At 41.0% G+C, this 24,036-nt stretch overlaps 2 protein-coding genes and 1 long non-coding RNA gene across 9 annotated transcripts in view; 2 read left to right on the forward strand and 1 right to left on the reverse strand.

Moving 5' to 3' along the window:
• The window catches only part of LOC131469629 (unconventional myosin-IXAa-like), a 120,377-nt gene extending 107,003 nt beyond the window's left edge, over window positions 1–13,374 (reverse strand). For 4 of the 7 annotated variants that reach the window (XM_058644810.1, XM_058644812.1, XM_058644807.1 and 1 more), the window contains exon 1: window positions 13,005–13,373. The gene's annotated coding sequence lies outside the window, so the exon portion shown is untranslated. Of the gene's footprint in view, window positions 1–13,004 lie in introns of all 7 variants that reach the window. The other 3 variants (XM_058644811.1, XM_058644808.1, XM_058644809.1) reach the window with 2 other exon arrangements.
• Window positions 2,729–5,231, forward strand: LOC131469630 (uncharacterized). The gene is made up of 2 exons (XR_009241821.1): window positions 2,729–2,985; window positions 4,949–5,231. It is a non-coding gene; the product is annotated as an uncharacterized LOC131469630 (long non-coding RNA).
• Window positions 13,375–19,700: 6,326 nt separating the features above from the next.
• On the forward strand, window positions 19,701–23,018 carry LOC131470094 (proteasome subunit alpha type-4-like). The gene is made up of 9 exons (XM_058645635.1): window positions 19,701–19,775; window positions 20,219–20,249; window positions 20,471–20,513; window positions 20,598–20,760; window positions 21,174–21,251; window positions 21,343–21,431; window positions 21,750–21,880; window positions 22,420–22,543; window positions 22,757–23,018. The coding sequence occupies exons 2-9, from the start codon at window positions 20,247–20,249 to the stop codon at window positions 22,909–22,911; spliced, it is 786 nt and encodes a 261-aa protein (XP_058501618.1). The 5' UTR covers window positions 19,701–19,775; window positions 20,219–20,246; the 3' UTR covers window positions 22,912–23,018.
• The last annotated feature ends 1,018 nt before the right edge of the window (window positions 23,019–24,036 follow it).

The following is a 24,036-nucleotide window of genomic DNA, read 5'->3' on the forward strand; positions in this document are numbered from 1 at the left end:
ACACTGCATTCACTTCCTAACCAAAGTGTTACACCTAACCTTAACCTTAACCTTAACCAGTTAATACCCAATTCTGTCCTTAACCTGATTACCATTAAAACTGTCTTAGCCCTACACTTAACCAGTTCCTTAGAAACAAGGCTCTGCCGCATTAGGACCAGATCTTGGTCTCCATAAGGACTACTGATCCTGATAAGGTCAGAGTTTATGCCAGAAAAGGCCCCACAGAGGTAAGACCTACAAGCACACACACACACACACACACAAATCTTGAAAACAAAAGGCCCATCTAATCACACACACACACAGAGAGAGAGTCCATAAGGAGATATAGACATGTCGCGCAGGCACCGTCTCCCCTCCCCCCTCTCTTTCTCTCCATCCAGCCACCAAATCCACTTAGAGGCCAGTAAGCGACTCACTGATTGTTTTCTCTCAGGCAGCAGCTGCTCCGTCTCGAGTCTCGACCACCTAATCAACTGTCAGTCAGGCAGCCAGTGAGTGAGGAGGTGGGAGATTTAAATTTCCTTTCACTAATGAACAAATCCACGGTCTCTGGATCTCTGTAACAACAAGGGTTTGTGAAATATCTATTGTCGTTCATTTGTTTGAATTTTGGAACTTGGAACTTGGAATCTTCGTCATCATCGGATCCTCATAGCACTGTAGCAGCTGATGACACGAGATTGAATCAGGCGCGCGTCGTACTTGTTGCTTACGGCTGGTGTAAGTGGTGCGAGTACAGGCGTCACACTTTTATTTTTTATGCCGAGGCAAAAACAAAAAGGTCTGTGCCGTTGTTACGGAGGATCAAAATCAAACCTCCTTCTGATCCTTCGTTCACACCCGTGTAACCACCGCGAGGGACAGATTTCTCACCCTACTCTCACTAAATGAAACCCTGCAGCGCTCACCTTGACCTAAGCTCTATAAAACACACACACACACACACACTCTCTCACGCGACACACTTATCACTGTCACCAATCCGCCCTCATCCCTACTTGTACACACACTTTCTCTGGCGAGACTTTTCAGAGCCGTGACAACAGCCAACCACATCGCAGCTGCTCACAGACCACAAACCAATTGCCCGCTTTCCTTCATTCATCCCTGGCCAATGAGTGCTCTCCGTCTGCATCTTGTTTTACATGAGCAGCTCTCATTATTGTTCCAGATGAGACTGTAATACTGCTGCTGCTGCTGCTGCTGCTCAGCTCTTACTGTACCACAGAGCGTCTGCTCCTTCAGAGGAAACATAGCTTTTCATTAAAAACACAGCTGTACAGATGACTGACTTCCAGTAGCATCTTAGTTATCATCGACATGTCGACTGTACGCGACGAACTGTCCCTTTAATTGGATTATTAGCAGTTTTCCTATTTCCTTTTTTCTGCTCATGTATATATATCGTGTATATAATTGTGCTTGTTGTCTTTATTTTATTATGTTCTGATATAGTTAAGTCCCTATTTATTTCCTTATCAGATCAATTTACCAATTATTTCCTTTAATGAATAGATAAAGAAAATGTGGGTAAAAAATGCCTCCATGTTGTCCAAAGTTGACAACCAACCGATTAAACCCACAACCAAAATATTCTAGATTAACTCTCACAGATAACAAAGAAAACACATTTGAGAAGATGCACCATTTTAAATATTAATTAAGATTAATTGACTGATTGGCCAATTTATTCCCTATTGGCCCACTAATCATTTCAAACACTCAATTTCATCTTAAATTCACATTGAATCATCAGATATTTCAGGCTACAATTACCTTGTATTGAACGCTCTACAGCCGGACGTCACATACAGATCAAAAGAAAAAACATTGGCATGAATGAGAATGTTATTTATTTCCAAAGGACACATAAAGAAAACTATAATCCTTTTCCTTTTAGTGAATAAAAATAAAAAGAAGGAGAATACGTCTTACCTGCTGCTGCCTCCGAGTTAAGAGTGGAGTAAAAACACGTTTGTGAGGCTGATCAGCAGCTGACCCTCATTGTTTCCTTCTAACTGCTGCTTATTTCAGAGCAACAAAGTGAGTCTGGCTCCCATAGCAACTGCTGCGTGACAGGCAAGGTTGAAGAGGTATATGTTTAGACCTTAAATGAATGAATGAGTGAATGAATGAATGAGGAGCTATTACAAGAGGGAAAACAGTAAGAAGGGCTTACGCTTTTAAGCCCAACAGGAAACTAACAATGTAACATTGTCCTTATTTTTATATTTTATTTTATTTTATATTTTTTATTCCTGTACTAAACTAACAAGAATAAGTATCTCCAGTAATAAAGTCAACATCAAACTGCTTGGCAGTGATTCAGCCTTCTGTGTTTGTGTGAATATTAATAGAATTGGCATGGCACGTCGTATCATGTTTGAGGAGCCCACAGAAGACCGAGATTAGCCTGTTACTCTAATTATCCCACAACAAACATGTGTCATTATTAATCCACTGATTAACTTTGATTCATTAGATTTAGTCTATAAATACGAGGTGTTTTTAAAAACCCAAATCTTTTTGTCAGTACCAAAAATGAACTGTAACTAATATAACAGGAAGAACTAAATAGTTTGCTATTTACATTTTAGTCATACAATTCTCATGCAGTGATCCGAACGATTTGCTACAGGACAGAATCTCCACCATGACTAGAATTTACAATTTACAATAATGACTGAACGACAAGGGGCGACATCTGCAAAGTGTGAGCCCGCATCGTCTTTCACAAAATGTGCCGCTGAATCACCATCTCCTACCTGCTATATCCGTATTGTGGCGTCCCAGTTTAGAGTCGCATACCAAAGTAGGACAAGCGGCAGGACAGAGCAACTTTCAGACAACCTTGGCAGAATGACTAAGCTTCTCGGGCCAGACTGAGGCAAAAGAGAAGCGTGGAGAAAGTGAAGGAAAAGATGAGACGTGCTGCAAAGCAAGAACAAAAAGAAGAAAGGAGGACAAAACGCCAGCCAGGTATTTATAGCACGGGTATCAGCACTACATCTGATATGTTCTACTGATTTATTATTGCAACAAACGGCACATTTCGTAATCAATGAACCTTTGAAAAGATATTGTATTTACTATAATGTATGGTATGTAAAATTTGACACATTTAAAAAGCAGCAAAACATTACATTTTTCTAAATGTCTTTAACTGGAAGAACTGGAAAAGACTGTAGTCAAGTTTCTAAGAAGAACATAAATACTTAATGTGTTTGCTGCATGTTAGACAAAAGGTTAGGTGACATAAATGACAAAAATGAACTGTACTCAACACCACAGACATGATTTCACTGGTACACTCACACGAAGATTCACCGACACCAACGTAAGAACAGTTCAGTCACACACAGAGAGATCAGACTTCATCAAACTGAGCGAGCCACACCCAAGTCATCTGGTCACAGACTGCTTTGTTCGTTCGATCTGGCCACGGCTGCCTCTCTGTCTCACACACACACACACACACACACAGCCAACAGCACAGTGGAACAAAGCAGTGATAGAGAGTAAGTCACACGCTCGTCTCTCCCCCATCTGTCATATTGTACATGTACTGCCTTTAGATTCCTCTCATGTGCGTTGCTGCTGCCAGCGCGTCTTCAGAAGGGCGGATTTTTGGCCGCGGCTTCCAGCCCCGCAGCCAGTCCGCGATTACACAAACCAGACGCTGCTTACAAACAAAATATGAGACAAGCGCTTAATAAATACAGTAACTCAGCTCTCGGGAGAAGTGACACGAGCGCGGAACAGCGCAGCCTCCTGTCTTTGCGGGCACGCTGTCAAAAATGTTTCGCGCCTCAACCACAGACATTAGTGACATGTGACATGATGAATCCCAAAATGACACAGTACTAATTGCAGGCGGGCGAGAGTTTTTCTTGCAACCCTCCCCGGCGCTTTTCACAGGCAGTCTGGCACGTGTTTGGCGAGAGTTTCTGGCTGAGCTGGACCCGTCTCTCTTTGCATCATGATTTCCCACAAATAAAGACACTGTAGTGTGTGTGTGTGTGTGTGTGTGTGTGTTTTCTTTGGGTACTCTACTTCCTATCCTTGTAACCTTTGAAGGCTCAGTTGTACATGATGGACCTCCTCACATAACATCAAGCATGTGTCCATGGTGGCCACGTTCCTTGTTGTCTCTTTTGACCAAGACAAAAGGCCTGGCAACACCTGGACACGGTGCTGCGTGGATTCAAACTGAGGGGGTGCTCGCGTTCGCTTGTGCAGGGTCCCCGTAGACCAGGGTGGAAATGGGTGGATGACAAAATGTACATCACATGGACTCTTGCTGACCTCTGACACACGCAGACTTGGAAGGTGAAGGTGTTTCCCTGGCCTCAGCTTGGTTTTCTGAAGATTCCTAGGGTTTTTTTTTTTTTTTGGCTTCTGGCTGCAATCAGCTGCTCAACTCATGGTCTCAACACAATAAACAGCATCTTACAAAGATGCTATACAAAATAATTACTGTGAAAGGATGTTGATCGCTGCAGGGAAATCCCCTTTACTAAGGAAACTATATGTGACCACAGGGTCAGATGTAACACGGCGACCTTAAGGCTTTCAGAGAGTGAAAGAACTGATCAAAGACACTTGAGCGGGGCAGATGACTGCTGGTGTAATACTTGGACAGAGGTCACATGCATCATGTGGATGGTCCCTGCATATAGGGAAATTCCATTTTTCTCTTAAGAGTCCTTTCATAGCTACACATGGGGTCATGCATGTCCTATAAAGCCATAAATGATATTATACCAGCATAGCACAGTTAACCGAGTTACAATAGTTCATCTTCAATGCTTGTTAAATACCGTCTGACCATCAGAACACTCAACTGCTACTGGATACAACAGAACAGAAGAGAAAAATGTGTAAATTAAAGCTGATTTTTCATAAAGGACTGATGAAAGTGACGTGAACAACATCTCTTCAGTGTTGTTTTCAGATGCAGCAGACCTGCTCTTTACCGAATAGCTGACAGGCACGGTTAACAACTCGCCGACTAACATGATGGAGCAATTACTATCTGAAGAGGCGCATACTTCCCTCAGGAGCTAGTGTGGACTGAAAGAAGCCTCAAGGAGAAAGCACTGGAACTACAATTATGAGCTGACCGGACACACATCTCCACCACGCAGCGCTGAAGATGATCCGCAGCGGCTGGTGTGCAAACAGACGACCGTGTGCCGTTCAAGCAATAAAAATGTTAGGCGTCACTTGTTGTTTGTAGCGTTTGTTCTTTTGTCACAAAAAACAATGAATGATTTTTTTTAAGTGACACATTGTGACAGTGATGTATTACACAAACCCCCACTTAGCTGCACTTCTTACCTCATTATATTAAAACATACTGAAGGAAAATGAATGAATCCACGTCTGTAAAAGTGTGACAAATTGACTTAAACAACACGCAGCCCTCCTAATAAACTATATTTATTTTTTATTCATTTTATTTTTATTTCACTCATTTATATAAATCGGGGCGGTGCACATGCCATTCTCATGTAAATTTGCCAGATTGTAGCCATAGACTCATTTCCATCTGCAGTCCCTCGGGAGGCTGATGTAACACATAAACACTGTGTTCACGTCCATTGTCCGTTACTGTCTTTTTATACAGTGCATTGCATTTATATTAAGTCCAAATAGATTTAGCATAATCTCAATTTTGTATGTATAAATTGCAACTGGTGGTCAGACATGTCCAAAGTCCTGGTTAGTCCTCAATAACAGCTTTCTATGTACGGTACACAGTACAGTGCCACCTCTGAACGACTGGAGGCATACAGTATGCAAATGTGCTATGATGCAATGAAAGCAAGGGCTCGGCAAGAGCCAACGCCAACCTACTGGAGACAGGAAGCACTGAATTGTTTACTATGCCACAAAGGAACTGGCTTTTTTTTGTCTTTTCTTTTTTTTAAAACGTAAATCAAAATGGAGGAAATACTGATTGTCATGGAATGTATAACAAATCGTGGACATTGCGAGACACTGTCAGGCGGTTGTGGAAATGTTTTTCCACCCAGTAAATAACTGTTCATTTGAAGCAGAAAATGTAGAATTTGTATGCATACAGTACATGTGACCACAACTTTGCTGAGCACCACTCTACACTCACAACTAGGACTCGTCAAAAAAAATAAAGTATTTGAAGTATTTTGCATATGAGGCAAACGATCAGGGAAAGGCTAAGGATATGATAAGCGTGTATGCAAATTACGACTCAGAGTAGCCCAACACTATGTCAGACAACTTTTTGTTGACTTATATTTTTTTGTGGTATTGGAAATGGTGTCAAGTGTTTTCCTTTCCGTATCGATATCAAGGTTGAATTCTTGATAACTCTTCCTATATCGCATACAGAGAGAAGTTACCAGGGTGATGTCATATAAAAGCTGGAGGCACAGTTCTAATTTGCAGAGGGAGAGAGGGAGAGGGAGAGGGCTTGACTTGTCCACTGCTCCGTGTGGAGGGATTCCTTTCACATAAATTAACCTACACTCCTCCTAATCCTCCCTGCTCCCTGTCAAACTCTCTCTCCCCGTGTGTTACCAGGCAAACCGTGCAAGTAAGTGAGTAAGGAGACGCCGCTCTTTGCCCAAGGCAGCACCAGGGGGACGGGTTCATGCAGTCACCGGCTGCAGCCTGCTGCAAGAAATACAATCAAGTGCTCCCCTTCTGTGTCAAACCGACTTCAGCGACAAAACCAAAGACGCGTTTGTTTGCACAAGGAGAACACTCTTTAAATAGTGTTTATGCCTAAAGCTGAGACAGCCATAGTATGCGGTTTAAACGAATGATACAAAAAGATGTGAGGAGCGATAATGTGTGCAGAAATTCAGCACGGGCATGGCTTTGAACAGCTGAAAGAATAACAAACAGCAGCAGCAGCGCCCCACGCAGACACAAACCATGAAGTTAACTGAGGAGGTAAAACTGATTTTAATATTGTCGCATTGCTACACGAGAGAGACGAAGGATATCTCGCAGGCTTTGGGCAAGGTTTCTCTGAATGATCTCAAAACAGAACCATGAAACGTCAACTTTTTAACACCGAGCGCCAACGCTGTGACAAATCATTTTTATTCTTCACGTCAAGTGAAAGTCACAGAGGTCAGCCGGCGGCACCAGCTCGCAGCATAAAACAGCAGAAGTGTGTCAGCGGTCACGTTTCCACTGAACGATCCAAGGGAATGTTGATATTCAGAAAGTGTATAATCCTCTACAGATGTGGGTTGTTGGGTTTTTTTCAGTGCAGCTGTGTGAATATGCATGTGTGGACCAATGTGTGTTTATTGGGAGCTCGAGCTTTGTAAAATTGTATGCAGCATTTTTTGTAAAAACAAAGAATCGGTTAATCCAAAACTAATCCCTGTCAATCATACTTAAGGATCCATTCATAGTGTGGAGTGATGTTTCTATCTGCAGATCTGCCAATATTTACAGGTTCCTCTGAGTTTTTGCTCTGGGTCGGGACATTTCAGGGCTAAACTGTTTGGCCAGTGTGTTTATATCCTCCAGCCAATCACAGCCAGGGGGCGGGGCAATCAGGTTATAGTCAGACAGGTATAAGAAACTGTGGTAATGGCGGACACAACACCTAAGAAATGCTAGTTTAATGAAGCCATACAAAAACCAGTGTGAAGTAGCTTGAAGCTATTGTATCAGCACTTCTACGACAAAAGTACAATTCCTACAAAATAACTGCTGTTTAAGTTCTGACAAACTAAACCTGGAGGTCTGCAGTGTTGAGTTTGAGCTTAGAATTATACGAGCCACCACTGCGGCTAAAGCTAGCTACTGTGTTAGCATGCCCGCCTATGAAAGGCTGTTCCACGCATGTAGACATTTTGACAGCATTCAGGCAGCCATGGACCAGGTGTTGGTACATTTATGGCATGTTTCAACTGAGTGGAACGTTTCGGTTTGGTACAGATTTTTTTGTGTTACCATTTGGAATAGTAGCTACCAAAATAACCAGCCTCAATTGTTCCATTTCTCTGTACCCTAATCTTGGGGTACCAGAGTAATGGTACAGTACGGTGTGGGTGGAGCTAGACCCACGACAGTCAGCTGATTGGGCGACAGAACAGCGTCAGAACGGCAGTCTATGCTCATACAAAGCTTGACGTCTTGTTGAGAAAAATAGCCACAAACCAAGCAAGGAAAATCAAAAACACATCAGAGGCTTCATGCTAGTACTCATCGGCAGGGGAGGAGGGGCTAACTTGTGTTGCTGCTGTGAAAATGTAAACAGCTGGAGCCCAAAAGATCACCGTTTATACATTATATATCAAAAAGGCTGTAGTATTTGTGACAAAATGATTGTGAGGACACTGTTTATACAGTTACTAACTGTGTCTCAAGTCAAGAGCTGTCACCTTCAGAGGAACCAAAGAGAAGACCACATTACTACAGTCATCTTGCAAAAGAGCTGCAGCTGGACACAGCGCTGATTTCTAATTACATGAGAAGTAAATATTTTTTAACAAAAACCAAAAAATCAATTTTTAAAGCCTTTTGTTTTTCAACATGTATTGCTGACTAGTTTTGTTGTTGTTGGCCACCATTGTGTCCTTTCAAAACATTTGTCTCTAGCATGCAATGAATCCTTGAGACTCAGGTCCACAAGTTCCTACAGAAGTAAACAGTTCATAGAGTATATAGTTTCTCTTATAAATGTGTTTCAGGACAGCTGGAAACTCTTGATTTTCATCAAAAGTAACTCAAATAAGAGGAAACAACAGCGCTTGGACCATTTTCAGCTGTGGACTCTTCCACATGTGGGCCTCCTGTGCATATTTACTGCAGCAGGACAAATTGAAAGAATATGTTATTCAGTTTAGACTAACGTATGTGTGCTTTTGCATGCTTTTTGGATCACAGGAAGAAAATGCAGCATATCAGACACCGATATATTGTGCACACACATGCACACAGTACTTGCTTGTAGGAGGAATTAGTGCTAAAATATAGAATAGATTGGCACAGCACAGCGACCCTCATGTGGAGGATAAAGCGGTAGAAGATGAGTGAGTGAGTAAGTGAGCATCACAGTTGTCCTTTATCTAAAAATATGAGCATATGTCGCCTTTTGTGTTCCTTAATAAAAAAAGATTGAATGACACTAAATAAGTAAGTAAATCGAACATAGACTGATGAATACAATAAAGAACATGATTGTGAACATGATCTTGTGTTCTTCAATAATCACTATAAGACTTCTCTCACTGCACAAAAGATCCAAGTGAAAACCATTTCCCTTGTTCTTAAATACATGTAATGCCACGTAAAAAATCAGCCAAGATAAGGAGTGAAGAGGACACATCCTAAAACAAACCCACCAGTGTTTTTGTTACATCGTAGATAACCGGAATTTCGTCCAACTTTAACCCCGGGTAGATTCTCTTACTGACAAAGGACAGTGACAACAATGGAAACCTGACTACTTTACTGTCCGCTCAAAGAATTGACAAAGACGCACACATACACACACATATACCATAGTAAAGGCTCTATAAATACACCTGGTTAGAGATGCATATAGCAGCACTGACATGGTATGTGTAACATTGACCTCATCCGAGTATTGTCTTACATGATGCCAGCAGCAGCAGCAGCAGGTCTGAACGTGATCCCACTGCTCAAGCGTGGACAGTGGGATCCAGTGGCTCCAGCTATTTATGGCAAAATGGTCTAGAAATTGGCTTTTCCCCGTCTTAATGAGCCCTCAGTGCTGCTTTACACTGCAATGTTAACCATTCACACCCATTTACTCACACCTTTACACAGCGCATCTATGAGTCGCGCGTTTTCCATCACACATCGTTCACACGCTGCAGTCAGGAGTAACATGAGGTTACGTGAGGATAACGCAGACATGGAGGCTCTCGCGGAGCTGGCAATCGAACCCACAACCTTCCAGTGGAAGACACCACTGAAAACCATTTCACTCACACTCGTCAGTTCAAAGACAGAAGATACAGGTCAGTGCGCTTGTGGAGTCAATTGATTTTCAGAGCTTAGTTTACAGTAGATGGGATCGTAAGCTCCTCCCTCTAAGTCTAATGATGAGCTCATCTCCATGATCTAATATCATATCATAAACATCATCAAGAGCCTGTAGATTGAAATAAATCAGTTTATATGAAACAAGGTCAGATATGAGATCATACCGTCCAGAAAAAAAAAACATCTTTCTTCTCTCATTCAGTCATTAATCCATAATCCTTATGTAAAACATCTTTAGGTTGGAAATATTTAACTCCCTCCTCCAGTTTTAGATTTGTCCCGGAGAAGGCATGTTTATGTTAATTTGCTAAAAACAGATTAGGAGGCAATTAATCTGCTTTACACCAAAAGCAAAAATAGTACAACATGAATCAATTTCTCAAAATCATAATACGAAACATTTCAGACAAACGCAGGGAAACCTAGGTCCATTCCCACTTTGACCACCTCCTAACACTTACATTACATTTGTCAGCACAATATAATTTAGAGAACAATGTTTTTATACAGTATTTTTGAGACATGCCTATGTGGAGGATAAAGCAGTAGGAGATTGGTGGATGGAATGTGCAAGTCATACAATCTTCCACAGGGAAATCTGTAATTCCCTACTGTAAAATATGAATTAAAAACACGACTTCAAAAGGTGACAACAAACCTCTCCCATACTGTTAATGTAAAGTTCCAAGCAATTTACTGTAGAAACAAAAAGAAAAAGTCCCATTTTCATCTTGTTTACATGTGTAACAGACAACTACATACTGGTTTAGTCTCATTTCAGACAGAGGACTCCGAATTGCAGGTATGAAAGTACCTAAACTAAATAATCTGCTAAATCTCATCAGTCCAGCAAACATAACTCAGCCTCAGTGAAACTGTCTCGAAAACAAACTCAGTAAAGTCATTAAATGACAGGTTTCTCCATCAAATCTCAGTGCAGAGGCTTGATGAATGCAGCCTTGTCTCTCCTCGACACACACTGGGCTCATAAATACTACACAAGCAGCTGATTCCTGTCACAAGGTGTTTGGAAAGTGGAAAGCATATACTGTACAAGAGCAGTTACAACATGAGAGGTGGTACAGACGGAAAACGGCTGCACTGTAAGTAGGAGTTAAACACGTGTGGAAAACAGGATTAGAAGCTTTAATTCTACATGAATTATTTAAAATGACTGCTATTCCAGTCTCCAGAACTGTTGGTTTGCATGTGATTAGACTGTTTTAATGTTTAAAACCCACTCACAGTCAATGGTTTTTTTTCCCCCCCCCGCCATGACATCTTCGTTTTTAAACTAAGATATTTCTGGGCAGCTGGAGCTGTCAAAGCAATGTCTTCAGTCATGCCCTCAACGGCTTTGCCACTTACATAATAAGCTGAATGAAATGTTAATGTCAGCAAAGTTGACGCGGCAATACTGGAATACTTATTCTGACTGAACCATCAGCAGCAGCAGCAGCAGCGGGGGAGTCAGACAAGTCGACTCCAGAGCGGCGAAAAGAGGTGAGAAGTGTTCAAGTTGCCCTGTGACGAGTCTGGAGCAAAAAAAAAAGCTGCACACGCCTGCAGAGCTTTGTCACATGGACTCATGCTTACTCTGTGCTGTTCCTTGACATAAGCACTTCACAGCCAAAGGAGGAGGAGGAGGAGGAGGAGGAAGGAGAGGGTGGACCTCCTCTCGTGGACAGAGACCTTAGGGGCACTGATGGTCTGGTCTGGTCTGGTCTGGCCTGTTTTAACACGTCAGTGGGTCTAAAACTACAGTTCACACTTTAACGCGACTGTCATCAAATCCACAACAATGCTGTGATTAATGATTATTTTCAATTATAAATGAACCCAAAAACATTTCCTCCAATTTTTACTGAAAGAACAAGTGCAAATATAACCCCCCCAAAAAAAGAATAACGTCAACACATTTGAGAGGCTGTAACCAGACAGAAAAAGCTGATTCATTTCCTGTTGACCAAATGAATGAATGAAGTAATAGTTGTGGCTCTAATACACAGAAAAAAGAGGCAAAATAACTGGATTGGCTCGTCGTTTTTCCTGCTAAATCCCGAGGCCATTTCTTCACATGTACTATCATGTGTCATGTCTTTATATTCCCCGTACACTTGCATCATGAGAGCTTGTGGATTCTTGTGGCAAAATAAATGTTGGGTCAGCTAAATCATTTTCATCTCACTCATGTGACACACCAACGATTTTCTCCATTCCTGATAATTCCACTGACAGAAATTCAGCACAATCAACTAATTGTGACAGTACATTTAGATCTCTGCTCTGATTATTATTGCTCTCACACACACACAGGCATGTGCAGCTATTCTTCCTAGAACACTCCATTCATTTAGACAGCCTAAACAAAGCCTTATCCTGGATCATAACCAGCTAACGCCTCATCCTAACATTAACCAAACCACAGTTCAAACCCTAACCACTTCCTCCTCAGAATTGAGGACAACTGGTCCTGACAAGGTCAGTGTTTATGTCAGAAAATGTCCTAAAGAGGCGACAAATACAAGGTCACACACACACACACACTGCTGCACAGCACATGTGGAGTCTGGCATACCTACACCAGGCAGCATCTGTGACTGCACATTTACGCATTATGTAAGAAAACAGTGTGACATTTATCAGCAGCAGCAGCAGCAGCAGAGGAGGAGGAGGAGGTGCTGGAGGAGGTGACGGGCCTGAGAGCCTGGAGTGCAGGGAGCAGCAGAGCTGCTGGAGGAGGCTCCTCTGATCATCTCTTGTCGTCACTATCACGACAGTGCGTGGAGAACCGTGCTGTGTAATGTGAGGGGAGCAGGAGGCTGCTGCTGCTGCAGCTGATGCACTGACAGTGAGAAAAGACAGCGGCCAACGCGAGAGGAGGAGGAGGCTTGACATTCCCCACTCCACTCCGTGTTACTGACAGCAGAACATCGCGGGCTGTGTGCGCTCCCTGACGGGGGTACAGGTCTTACCTCCTCCACGGTGCCTTCAGTCCGCTCCTCCGTCAACCTCCTCGCTGCGACGAGGTAGAGCAGGCGAGCCGCGCGTCTCCTGTCCAAAAAAAAAAAAGTCGCCCCTGTTTCACCGCAGGAAAACGCTGTCGTGCGTAAAAGGGTTCGCGCCACCTTTCCGTCTGCTCCAACCACCAAACGCGCCGTACATAAGATCCAGGGTTTTGTGTGTGTGTGTGTGTGTCGTAGTCCAGCTGGGAGCAGCTGTTTTGAGTGCTCCCGTCACGTCGCCCTCCTCCCACAGCTTCTCTGTGCACCGCTCTCTCCTTCTTCTCTCACCGACTACAATCGGCTGCACCGTGCGTGCACTCGCGCTGCGCGTCCACGTAGGCCGTATAGGGTGGAGGGAGTCGAGCTGGAGACTGTAATGGGCGGGTGGGATGTGACTCTCTCTCGCTCTCTCTCTCTCTCTCTCTCTCTCTCTCTGTCTGCCTCTCTCTCCCTCTCTCTCTGTCTCTCTCTCCCTTTCTCTCTCTCTCTCTCTCCGTGGAACAACAGCGCCTGTTTTCAAGTGAAGAAGAAAATTGTGGAATTGAGGATTTCAATTTAGCTTTGATGGCGCGCGGTGTCACTCAGCACATGACTGACATGATAGTGGGGTGTGGCCAAAAGTGTCAACACCCCCCAAACACACACAGACACACACACACCAGCTGTAGTTGGTGCCAAACCCCCTTAGAACAGTGGCCAGCAATGTGTGGCCCTTGGGCCAAAACTGTCCCGACAGCATCAGCATCTGTCCCCGCAGATGATTTAACAAATGTGATTTAAAATTATTTGCTTATCTTAACACTAAAAAATGATTTCATGTCGAGTTTAGAGCTATTATTTTGAGAAAAAAATAAATAAATAAATCACTGCTGTTGTCATGGACAGTAAAATAACTACTTGCATACGTTAGGCTCAAATATATAAATCATTTTTAAACTTTAAATGATGCACAATAAATATCAACAGTACGAGTATGTACTATGTATGTAGCTGTTTGGCCCAATATTCAATTGCTTACAAAAAAATTGGCCCTCGACCACATGTTCTTGCTGAACCCTGCCTTAGAACAACCAGGTTTTGATCCAAATTCAGATTACTGATCTTGAAAAGTCAGTATTTACACCAGAGTAAAGGTCATAATAAGGTGCGGCCTATATACACACACACACACACACACACTATTCATTTGGACAGCATAAACAAAGTGTCATGCCTAACCCTGACCTGACCTTAACCTAGCTAGAATTCAAATCTTATCCTTAAACTCAACCAGTTCCTCACAAATGAGGTTCTGCCTCAGTAAGACCAGGTTTTGGTTTCCTAACTCCTCACCGAATAAAAACCTTAACCCTGAAAAAGCCAATTCAAATTGTGAGACCCAAACAAAAATGTCCACACTTCCTATGGTTTATATATTTTTTTTAAATTATATCGTTAACCTAAACTGTAATGCCCAACCCTAAGCTTATCCTAACCAGTTTGTCAGAAATTAGGTTCTGCTTCATGAAGACCAGGTTTTGGTGTCCATGAGGACCACTGATCCTGACGAGGTTAGTGTTTATGCCAGAAATGAGGTGACAACATAGAACATAGAATATGTTACCTGTTTTGTTTTTGAGCGGAGATTGAGCCTGTCGCTAAAAACTGAGGACAGTTTTCATTTGTAACTAATATTTCCCTTTTGAGTGAGATGTAAATGGCAATATAGTCATAAAACAAAGCAAATAATTGTATTTTGTGCTTTCAATGTGTTGTATTAAACATTTTTGTTTGCAGAAAAATGTAAGAATCTTACTAGAATTGTTAGTTAATTCCAGATTGTGCGTATTGTTAATCAAAAGTGTATAATTTTGTGATCTTGGACTTCATCAACAACCACAGTGAAAATAGGTCATATATTATATAATATGTTATATAATTATACATATATCTGGCAGCCTCGTTCACATACTGTTAGTGGGTTAGGATTGGCACACTGACTGAACTGTATACAGTCGATTTAATGTTTTCCCACCTCAGTCATAACAGGTAGCCTGGATGTGTGTTTTCTTTAATCATAACGTGTCAAACAGTGTCTGAATACTTGTCATGTAATTGGAGGGATTCAAATAACGCGTTTAAAACGTGTGCGTACAGGGAGTTTTGTTATGACAGATAAGAAGTGGGTGTTTGGAATTGATTCATTTGTGTTGGACTTGATGGTGTATTTCTCCGACTTAATTATTAGAATGAGTAACAGGTTTTATTTTCCTCCTCAGGGCTTGTGTTGACAACCAGCTCCCTGTGAGTCACTGCTCCGCTCTCACAGCACACATCCTTGTCAAAGTGGATTTGTCAGTTGAAAGGTCAGTGTCGTTTCATTTTTTTTAATTTATTTTTTATTTTTATCGTCATCACGGGGTTGCGCGGCGAAATCCAACTCTTTCTGTGGTGTACAGAAATAACACACAATGGATCTTCTATGAATCTAATTAGGGAAGTCTTAGCTGCAGAGCTCAAATAAACTGCCTCAGGCCTGCTTTTCTCTTGACAGATAATACTTGTGCTGGCAGGGGATTGACACTCTTTACCTGCAAGTGTGAGTGTGTGTGTGTGTGAGAGAGAAGAAATAGATCGCACACACTCCTGTGGCTGGTTTGAAAACATCCCACCTGTTTTCCCCGGGTTCAATTTCCAGCCTGGTGACATATTTACCAGCCAGACATTTTGAAAAGGAAATCCTCCCTTCAGCCCTGAAAGTTGGAATCTAACCCCGCGCTGAGAGGCCCTCGGCAAGCACGTTCACGCTCTAGCATCAGTGTCCAAAGTGAAAGGAACCTCACATGAAATAACAGAGACAGTAGCTGAGGGTGATGGAGACAATGGTTGGCAAAATCCTTTATTCAACCAGAAAGTATTTCACTGAGATGCTTGAAATATTTGAGTCCATGTTTAACCAGCATCATCACCTCTGTTTAAGTTATCATTTACATTCATATCCTGTCCAAACTCTTACTGTATATTATACTTCAAATGAATTGTTGTCATAATAAGCTAAGGATTCTTGAGTTATGTCCAAAGAAAATGTCCCAAAGGCATATATCACATTCATGAAAATGTACTCAATTTAAAACTAATGAATAATTATGAGAATTGAAATAAAAGAAGAATTCAATAGATTTATAAAAACCCAGCCCATTACTCTTAGACATATTTTCATCTCATAAAACCATTATCTATTTAAAGCATTTTTCAAAAGTCTGCACCACTGATTTGATATCTGCTAGACATTCTAAAATACCTGAAACCGCTCTCACGTGAGCATGAATGAACATAAATGGCATTACACACACACACACACACACACACGTCGTCTGGTTTCCTGCCGTGCACCAGTAGTAGAATTGTTCTGCAGGTTTGAGAAAGTCGCCGGCTCTCACACCCACCTAGGATGACACAGTGTCTGATACCTGTCTCACTTTCCAGACACGATTATCCCACATTAGAATATCCTATCGTTTCAAAATCCACTGCTTAATTTTTCTTTGTGTCACAGTTTCACAATTATGTCTGGCACCGTGATGCTGTTGAGACTCTGTGTGTGATTCATGGAACCAAGAATAGTGATATAACACCAGAGGAGGAAACGTGGCAGTGAAAATACGTGTAATGAATGAAGCTATATATATATATATATATATATGTATATATATATATATATATATATATATATATATATATACGTGCGTGTGTGTGAAGACTGATTGTTTTCATGTTTTTGCTACAACTTTCTGATAAAGTTGCTTCCTCTTCCTCATCCTGTCTGCTATGTAGGAGATATATTTAACTTCAGTTTCAATTTACATTGTCTGCTGGCCTTCAGGTTAGAGTATTATTTTACACTACAACGATATTCATTGCTTCAACTTTTCTGACACTTAACAGATAGCTAATGAAAAGTACTGGCACACTCATTGCTTTCAAGATAAAATGAACAGTTGGACCATGTGTGATTTGTGGTTCCAGTGTCGATTAATTCACCTGGGTGCTGAGTATCCTTTTGGCCACTGTGGTGATTTTTGTTTATAGGTGCCAATAAAAATCTCTCTGATGTTGGATTATCACAGCGTAAGCCCTTTTTAATGATACTAAAAAAATGATGGCCAGTCAAGATAAGCTCCCACATCACTCAGCTATCAGCCTGTGTGTCAGAGCGAGATGGCTGCTTCCAAAGAATATTCATATGAGTCACATTATGTAAGTATGAGGTCACCGACCTCACATCGGAGAGCAAAACCTGAGATGTGTCAAACAACACAACAACATCATGAGTTAAGAACATGAAGTGAGAAACATAAACCCTGCCATAAACACTTTGTTTAAGGAAGTTCTACATAAACATACATCATCGTTTGAGAGCATCACATAGAAGATGTTTTTGCTAAAAAAAAAAAAAGGTAAAGAATCCTGAGTTTAGTGTTTGAGCCAGTGTCCTCGGGACACCCAAGGCTTTGATTCGGATTTGAAGTGAACTTTGCTTTAATGAATTAGACTAGAACACAAACAGTGATTTGAGTATATATTTGATATTTGCAGCAGACATGCAGAGATGCGATGTGATACAGTACCATGCGATACTGTACGATAGGATGCGATGCAATGAGATGCAATGCGATACGAAAAAACTACAGACATTAGTCATTACATTTGCCCAGGAATCACAGACTCAAACACACACACACACACACACACACATTACAAGATGAATAGAAGATTCAAGACTCCTCAAAGTTCCATATTTAGTTTAAGATTGACTGATATACAAAGATATTTTTCAGTCTAACCTCAACTGTTCCACACTTGTACCTCCTGTCGGATGGTAATAGTCTGTATTCATAATTCAGGACATGGTTAGGGTCAGAGGCAATGTTTTGATTTCACAGTAGTGGGCAGACTTTGTCACATGTGGTATTACAGTACTGCATCACACTCATTAGCTGGGACAGACTCGAGGAGAAGTTGTCTTCTCGCTTGGATCTAACTGGTCGACTGGCTGGTATTACACAGGGATCAGACGCACATGAATCCAGCTGCACTCTTTGTTTTGTGTCACTCAGGTGCCTCCTTACAAGGGGGCGTCTCAAAAACCTGTCAGCCAACACAAGTGATCTACTGGACTTGAAACTGTCTTGAGATGGAGCAACCTACATATCTCATAGGATATATGTTTTGGATTCAGCTCAACTGTTCAAAATGACAGTGAGCCGTGAGAACGATGTGAAACATGTGTTGGAGGCCCTGAAATATTAATATGGTAAATGAGATATCAACCTGGTCCAGGACCAGGAGGAGCTGTGATCCAGCTCAGCAACAGACACCGTAACTGCTCACTGCTCGTCTCTGCATATACAGTTTAACGGTGTGCTGTTATGGGTTGTTATTGAGGTGCTGCAGCTGCAACTTTCTACTTTCCTGTGCCAATCCTTGGAGAACAATGTGAGGATGTGATTACTGTTGATAATCTCAAGGTACGCTGACAGGCATTGGCACAAACTGAGAGGAAAACTTCAAACAAGAAACAAAAAGCTCTGTACTACAATGCTACTGAGCAGAATTATCATTTGACTTAAGTATTAATTATTATTTTAAATAATATCATGTGATTTGAAGTATGTTCCCCATTTTGCATAATTGTTCATTAAGTAAGTTAACTGAAACAATTTAACAACACTGGATTTGACCAAAACAATGTATCTATTTATAGAGTAAACGATGAGCACAATGTCTGATCATCATAATGCCACCACCTGAGCAGAAAGGTCATAGAGGTCAACTATAGCTGAATTACTGCACTGACCATACATCAACCTGAAAGTCCACTTAATTGGTGAACACCTAGCTTGAAGTTGAAGTTTCAGTGGTTGCTGCTGTATTTTACAGTTCCAATCCCAGGCACATTCAAGACTAGGGCTCCCCCTGGCGGTCAAAGTGGGTTATTACAAAAATATATATCGTCTGTGCCTTCTTCCACTTTGTGGTTTACATTAGGTTATGTTTTCTTTCTTAGATTATTAAATATGATGTGTAAACATGAATACTGTGTCTACATGTGTTCATTGGTTTGATTTTCTATTCTATTCTATCTACAAATATCTAAATATATTTCTATATTAAAGAAATACACTTTTATTTTGAAAGGTTGTGCTATATTTTTATTTTTTCACTTGACTGGCCCCCTCCTGACCAGACTACAAGTTTATTGGCCCCAATGCCACTTGAGGCCCCTGAATTAAACATTATATTTTTTAATTTGTATTATATTTATTTATTTGCTCATATATATATATATATATATATATATATATATATATATACATATATATATATATATATATATATATTTGCTTTATATATACACACAGGCCATGTATACATGCCCTGGCAATCAGCAACAAATTCTAAATGCAGTTCTTAATACACATCCAAACAATGAAACAGGAGCCAAGGGGACACACATGACGTTTGAGCAGCTTGTTTTTGATGTATAGTTCAGTTTCCTTTCCAAATGTTATAAATGAAGGTTTTGAGTGACTCAATTTGGCCGTACGGTAATTAATTAACAAATGTTGTACTAATTCTATACATGTACAGATAATACGTAACGAGTCTCCAAACAGGGAAACAAAGAGGCGCGCTTTAATGACGTCACTACGCCTTCGGTTGAAGTCATCATAACGCGCCCTACAGAAAGCTCCTAAAGCGGTAAGCATTTTTCGTCTTTTTACAACCATCATCGTATAAATGTGTATTTTAACTATTCATTCTTAACTTGTTATGTTAATGTATATGATGTAATCACAAAAAGAGTGAGTTAACTAAGTGTATTCGAACATAAAGTTGTGTCGTCTTCAGCTTTTGTCTCTTTCACTTTCATTGACACAAGAAGACATACATTTTATTTCTATATTTTCTATTCAAGTAAACATTGCAGCGTAGAATGCGCAGTGTTAGCGTAGAACCACAAACCATACATTTAGAACCTGACTCGTCGGGTAGATCTGGCTCAAAATAATTCAATTGGTGTTGTTCTGTGTCTGTATCTATCTATCTATGAAATAATGAAACAGAATTTAAAAAGTACAAAGACCGTAAAAAGTGTTGTAGATACTGTTTTCCTTCATGAACACAATATTTGTTTTCCACAGCAGCCAGCGTTAATTGCCGTCTCCAAGAATGGTGAGTTGTTACCTCCAGTTTAGAAGTGTTAATTAGAAAAGAGCACTATTTAAATCCAGGTTTTCAGATCTGCCACATGTCTTTAAAGTTGCTAAACTCGACTGGTGTCAAAACTGTTCTTCAAAAGAATATCCACTCACTTTACTTGTTCCTCTAAAAACTGCTCTTAAATTAGCTGGAGACATAACATCACGACATAACTTCTCTCTGTCTGTTTACAGTCTCGTCGATATGATTCCAGAACAACCATCTTCTCCCCTGAAGGTAAGAACCATTAAGTAATGTAACTCACGAGGCTGTGACAAGTTTACGGTGTGATCCTGATGTCCTGATTTCTGTCTGTTGCAGGGCGTCTGTACCAGGTTGAGTACGCCATGGAAGCCATTGGACATGCTGGTAGCTGCCTGGGAATTTTAGCCAACGATGGAGTGCTGCTGGCTGCAGAGAGGAGGAACATCCACAAGCTGCTGGATGGAGTGTTTTTCTCTGAGAAAATCTACAAGCTGAACGAGTGAGTGACTCCTTGCATGTAACTCTAGGACTCTAAAAGGGCACATTTACACACACGAGCCGGGACCAGGAGCAGTGTCTTGCACACCCTTTGTCCCTTCCCAGGATTGAACTGATGACCTTCTGGCTATGAGCCCAATTATTTTCCCCTTGGCCATGCGCTGCCCGACGTCTGTACCACTTTTTCTAAGATGCAGCACTAGACCTACAGCTCCTGTGTCCTTTAATGAATTTCAAAGGGAACGCTTAGTTTTTGTTTGAACTGCTTACATTAGCATGAATAACTAGATTATCTTATTATATATATATATATATATATATATATATATATATATATATATATATATATATATAAAGAGAAAAGTATGTCCCTGTTTTGATATTTAACCTACCTATCTTTCTGTTGACTTGCAGAGACATGGCATGCAGTGTAGCAGGAATCACATCCGATGCCAACGTACTGACCAACGAGCTTAGGCTTATAGCTCAGAGGTGAGCTCTGACACTGAAGCTTTGCATTAAATATCGTACGTTTTTGTTATTGTTCATATGAAGATATTATGTATGTTCGCTGCCGTCACAGGTATCTGCTGCAGTACCAGGAACCAATCCCCTGTGAGCAGCTGGTGACGGCGTTGTGTGACATCAAACAGGCCTACACTCAGTTTGGAGGTACAGCGCATTTATGTCTCTGTATTATCTTCTCTTCTAGTCTCATTTGATGCAGTGATACAAACTATAACTCATGTTTTCCGTTACTCTTTGAATCCTTCCTATTACTGTGCATCTTTGAGGTGAAAACCACATTGCAGCATGACTGTACATTAGTAAGAGACTTGTCAACTGAGCTGCATATAAATTAGCCCTCTGCAAATTAAATGGTTAAGTGTTCACCGCTGGTATGAATGCCCTAATATTTTAAGTTTTGTCGTATGTCATTCAAAGTGAAAAAGTGGTTCTAGTTCTTTCTGCACGTCCTTGTTTTCCCAGGGAAGCGTCCATTTGGAGTCTCGTTGCTCTACATGGGCTGGGACAAACATTATGGTTTCCAGCTCTACCAGAGTGACCCAAGTGGAAACTACGGTGGCTGGAAAGCCACCTGCATCGGGAACAACAGTGCTGTGAGTCTTCCTACAACTACAACATATTATAAAAAAATAGGCCAAATTAGAGAGGCAGTCAGTAAGTGGGTTACACATTTATATATTTGGATTTCTACTAGGTAGAAAACCACCACTGACTTGGTGTGACAAGATGTATGTTCTGCCTCAAACCACTAGGGGGCACAGCTGCATAGTTTCTTCACAAAATGGCCACAACAAAGACTGCATTCTTAAAATAAACAAACACTGAATGGCACATTTAGTGCAGTTAATTGTGTAATTCAAGATTCAATTGTGTTTTGCTAAACTCATTGACCGGCACACAAAGCACTCTGGGTAACGGAGCCTCCTTAGAGTGTCGTGTGAACGCCTTTGTCGAAGAGGCCTTAGAGTAAGAGGAGTACACACACACACGCACACGTTCAGCCATGTAACACACACCTGATCCCTCCTGACAGTGTTAGTGTTGTGTTTGTGCTGCGCACACAAAGCTGCTGATGTGAGTAAAGTCTGCAGCAACAACAACATTTTGTCTTTCTCCACTCACTCACTCACAGGCAGCCGTGTCTATGCTGAAGCAGGACTTCAAGGAGGGAGAGATGAAGCTGTCCTCTGCCCTCGCTCTCGCCGTTAAGGTTCTCAACAAAACCATGGATGTCAGCAAACTGTCCGCAGAGAAAGGTGCACATTTCACCAGATAGAAAGAGACACGTAAAGATATATATATATATATATATATGCAAAAAATATCATTTGTTTGTGCTGATGTTGTAAGGGTAATAGAGACAATTTATTATTATCATTCCAAAGTAATTGTAACAAAAAGACAGTGACACTATATAAAGATGGTGCTGGAGCAGATTCCTCAGCATGTGTTTGTTTTTGTCGTTTCAGTGGAGATCGCCACCCTGACCCGCGACAACGGCAAGACCTGCATCAAAGTGCTGAAGCAGAAGGAAGTGGAGGAGCTGATCAAGAAGCACGAGGCGGAGGAGGCCAAAGCAGAGAAAGACAAGAAGGAGAAGGAGCAGAAAGAGAAGGACAAGTAGTGACGCCTGTGTGTAAAAGTGAATGAGCGCTTGTGTTTGTTAAGACTATTATTTCAGGTTCATGTTTGTATGTGATGTTTATTAAAATAAATCACAATAATAACTGACTCAATGCCTTTTTTAAATATATAGATAAGTCACATTATCTACCATGCAAGTTTTAAATTTGATACTATTACTGATTTATTCTTAGCATTCAGTGATGTCATTAAACTGGTGAACAGCGTTGAGCAAGTAAAGAAAATATCACTGAACAATTGAACTTTCACTGTTTTTTGCTGGTTTAAGTGGACAGTTTTCAGTAGTCAGTATGGGATCAGAGCTAAGAGATAAGTGTGTGTTCGAGCAGAGAGCAGATGGTCCTGAAGTACTCTGCAGGAATTGGGTAATGCGTGGCTTAAAGCATCATGAAATAGGAAACTATGATTACACAATGATTTATAGCGTCATAAGTGCACTCCCTCCTGTGAAGCAGGATGTTTATCTTTTAAAAATGAGTTGTGCATTAGGTTTTTTCTTGGCCGAATGTTGTGAGCACAGTCTAATAATAAAATGGCAATGACACTCATTTAAAGCAGCTACAATTTATAGTTGCCTCCAAGCCAGGGTTTTATTTTTAGTCTGTTTGTTTGTGAGCAACATAACTCAGAAAGTAAAGGGTGGATTTGGATAAAATGTTCTGCTGTTAAGTTGTAAGTTATTTGTTGAAATTCTCTTTAGCTGGTGCCTTTGATCATGTTTAAATATTCATTAACAAAACCATTTTGTTTACTTTGATTCAGCACAAGGAAGAATTTTAAATTTCAAATAAAACATTTTCTGTCAACATGATGTGGAATGAGAATGTACTCAGAAATAAATCATCTTTATATTCCATCTCCATCCACTCATGAGGACCATGTTATACTTGACAAATCCAACTCTATTTGCTGATATACAGCATGTTCATCACATTTTTTTGGGATTATTGTAACTCTGAATACTTCAGGTTGGCTCAGTCTCCACAGTCTCATCCAGAAAGCAACTTGCAACTTGGCAGCTCCTTCGAAGTTCCTGATTTCAAATTAGAGGTGACAATCTTTTCTGTGGTGGCTGTTCGGAACAGTGTGCCAGATGATATAAGAG

Source organism: Solea solea, chromosome 12, assembly GCF_958295425.1.
Source record: "Solea solea chromosome 12, fSolSol10.1, whole genome shotgun sequence".
Lineage (NCBI taxonomy): Eukaryota > Metazoa > Chordata > Actinopteri > Pleuronectiformes > Soleidae > Solea > Solea solea.